The sequence below is a fragment of the Merops nubicus genome, unplaced genomic scaffold, assembly GCF_000691845.1.
Source record: "Merops nubicus isolate BGI_N331 unplaced genomic scaffold, ASM69184v1 scaffold28650, whole genome shotgun sequence".
Taxonomy (NCBI): Eukaryota; Metazoa; Chordata; class Aves; order Coraciiformes; family Meropidae; genus Merops; species Merops nubicus.
In genome coordinates this window covers 9,644-12,245 of record NW_008581290.1, presented here as the reverse complement: position 1 = coordinate 12,245, position 2,602 = coordinate 9,644, and the positions used below count along the sequence as shown (strand labels likewise).

General features: G+C 57.4%; 1 protein-coding gene across 1 annotated transcript; it reads right to left on the bottom strand.

The window, feature by feature from the left end:
* Positions 1-334: 334 nt before the first annotated feature.
* LOC103781801 (wiskott-Aldrich syndrome protein family member 3-like) lies at positions 335-2,435 on the bottom strand (the record flags this gene model as incomplete). The annotated part of the gene is made up of 5 exons (XM_008949528.1): positions 2,303-2,435; positions 1,307-1,441; positions 1,021-1,174; positions 642-759; positions 335-510 (listed from the first exon to the last, which is right to left on the bottom strand). Coding segments are annotated over exons 1-5 (716 nt in total), but the record flags the coding sequence as incomplete, so codon positions are not given.
* Positions 2,436-2,602: the final 167 nt, after the last annotated feature.

Below are 2,602 nucleotides of genomic sequence, written 5' to 3'. Positions count from 1 at the left end.
TGGGGTTGAGACAACAAGCCAAAAGAATGGCTGCAAAAATACAGGCGTAGAAGAAAGCAGAGAGAGAGCGGAGGGGAGGAGGACGTCAACAGAGCTGAGCCAGTCTCCTGCCTTAGCTGCTAAATGGAAAGCACTCGGACTTTACCCCAACACCAAGGCTGTTCCTGAGGCCCAGGATGTGACCCCGGGAAGCACCAGCTGCCCACGAAGCTACTACAGCTTTAAGGCTTATCACCCCGACCCTCCTGCAGGCAGCACGTGCCCCCCAAAGACGGAGGAGAAGAGAAAAGCAAAGGAGAGCAGGTGAGCTGAACGTGCAGTAGGTGAAACCTGCCTATTATCTGGGGACAGTGATCCTTCCGATGACGCCATGTGATAGGGGGATGGTGAGAACCTGTTATCGGGTCGGAACTCTTTGTCATACGCCATCATGTTCCACTCCAGGCGCCGGTTTCGGGCTTTCCTCACTTTCTTCACCTCCCGGGTGGAGTCCTCCACCAGCCGCTGCTCCTGGGGGGACACGCAAGCCGTGGCTCCCTCTCCCACCCAGCTCCTCCAGACTGTGAGCAGTCCCTGGAGGAGCACGTGGGATGCACCAGGAAGGTGACCAGCCCCAGCTCCAGCCCCTGCTTGCCCGTTACCTTCTGCCTGCGCTTCTCCTTCCTCTTATCTTCTGTCGCCTGCAACATTTTCTCCTTCCATAAGTTGAAGAAGTAGGAGGGGTCGGTATAGAACTTGAGGCCGTCCTTTTTGTCATCCCTGGGGGATGGGAAGGGAGGAGAAGGGGTTATCAGCCACAGGAGAAGACCCTCCTTTCCCTGTGCAGAGGAAGCTCGCAGTCCTAAGCTGTTGCCCCACCATGAACGTGTCCAACACAGTGGTCACTCACCCCAAACACCCTACGCAACGGGGACAGTGGCACAGCAAAGCAGAGAAAAAAAGCCTTGGCCAAGCAGCAAACGGGCTTCCTCTTGGAAATGACCCCCCCAGGACCTCCTCAGTGCCCCCCAGGAGCTGTACCTGTAGGGGGTGAGGATGTTGAGCGGCGGGGGCTTGTCGCAGCGCTGGTACATCTCCATCACAGGGTTGGGGATGGAGTTGCGGGACACCACTTGCTGGTTCTGCACCGTGGAGCTCTTGAAGGCTTTCCTCATGTTGATGTCCTGCAGTGACACTGGGGGTGCAGGAAGAAGGTGGGATGCAGGGGTGACCTCAGCCTGCCCCTGACCTGTGGTCCAGCCTACGGCGCGTGTCTCCCAGCCACCTTTACCCAGCCATCCCCCCAAAACAGCCCCAGCCCCCTCACCTTCCTCCACGGTGGAGTCCAGCTGCGTCACCTTGATGACCAGCAGGTCCACCCTCTCCTGCAGCGAGTTCATCCTCATGTAGAAACTGTTGGCTTCGTTGAACAGCTCACCAAAGATGTCCTCGGCGTGTCTGCCTGGCAGGGGACAACACGTGCCCGTCACAGGCAAGGGGGGCAGGCAGCCAGCCCCCTCCCAGGTCACCCCATGGCCCAGCTGCCCCTACGGGGCTCTCCCCAGCCTTCTCATTTTTTTTTGGGAGCTGAGCTTGGTGCCCTGCCAGGCAGATGGCAGATCCCAGGGCTGAGCAGAGCATTGCTGACACCTGCAGGCTACAGCGCCCAGCCCAGCCCCCAAACCCAACATCCCAGCTCCTCGGGGTTTCCTCCAAAACCACCTATCAAACAGCACTGGAGATCAAAGCTCTTTTGATATCTGCTCAGCCCATCACCCAGCTCGGCTCTCTTCATTTGATTCTTTTTCCCCTGGACAAGGTCAGCCACGGCCTGAGCACCCATGGGTGCTGCTCATGGAGCCACCAGGCTTCCAGCAGCTCCCTAAATACAGGGGTTATTTTTTTTTCAGGGAGTATTTTAGAGAAGAATCTAGTTCGGGGTGGGGGGGGAAGAGGGAGCCCTGAAGAACCTGAGCTCCTCTCTCTATTTTAAGTCAATATCCATCAGTGAAATAGGCTGCCCCTATTAAACCTTCACACTGACGTGTGCAATGCTCTCATCCTCCCCTTTTCTGCAGAAATCAGTCCCAGAGAAGGAAGACAGCTGAGGATTTAGACCTTTTATAGAGACCTCTCCTTCACATCAAGCTCCAAGATTAAAAAGAACAGGTTGAGGCTGTTTAATCTTCACTCAACCTTCCTATTTCTGGCCAAGTGGAGAAGCGCAGGGGCTGGCGAAGCCTTTTTGTCCCCTACTGCACGGACCAGCTGTGGGAGGAAAACAGGTCTTCAAACTGTCCCCACGTGGCTGCCTGTGACTTACTGAGGCTGCCCAGCTGCTTGATGATGGCAGCCAGCGTGCTGTTGGTGACACACTCCAGCTCACTCGTCACCCCCTCGGGAAGGGCTCCCCGGCAGAGGTGCCGGGGCTCGATGTTCCTCTTCACCAGCGGCATGCTGCCGGCGAGCCCTCACGCCTCTCCTGGGCAAAGCAGAAAGGGAAAGCATAAACCACACGGCTTTTGCCATCTGCCCACTTTTTCTCACCCTTCCCCCTGCCCCGGGGACTCGTCCTTCCCCCAGCAGGACACGGAGGGTGCAGCCGGGGTGGCAGCAGGCAGGG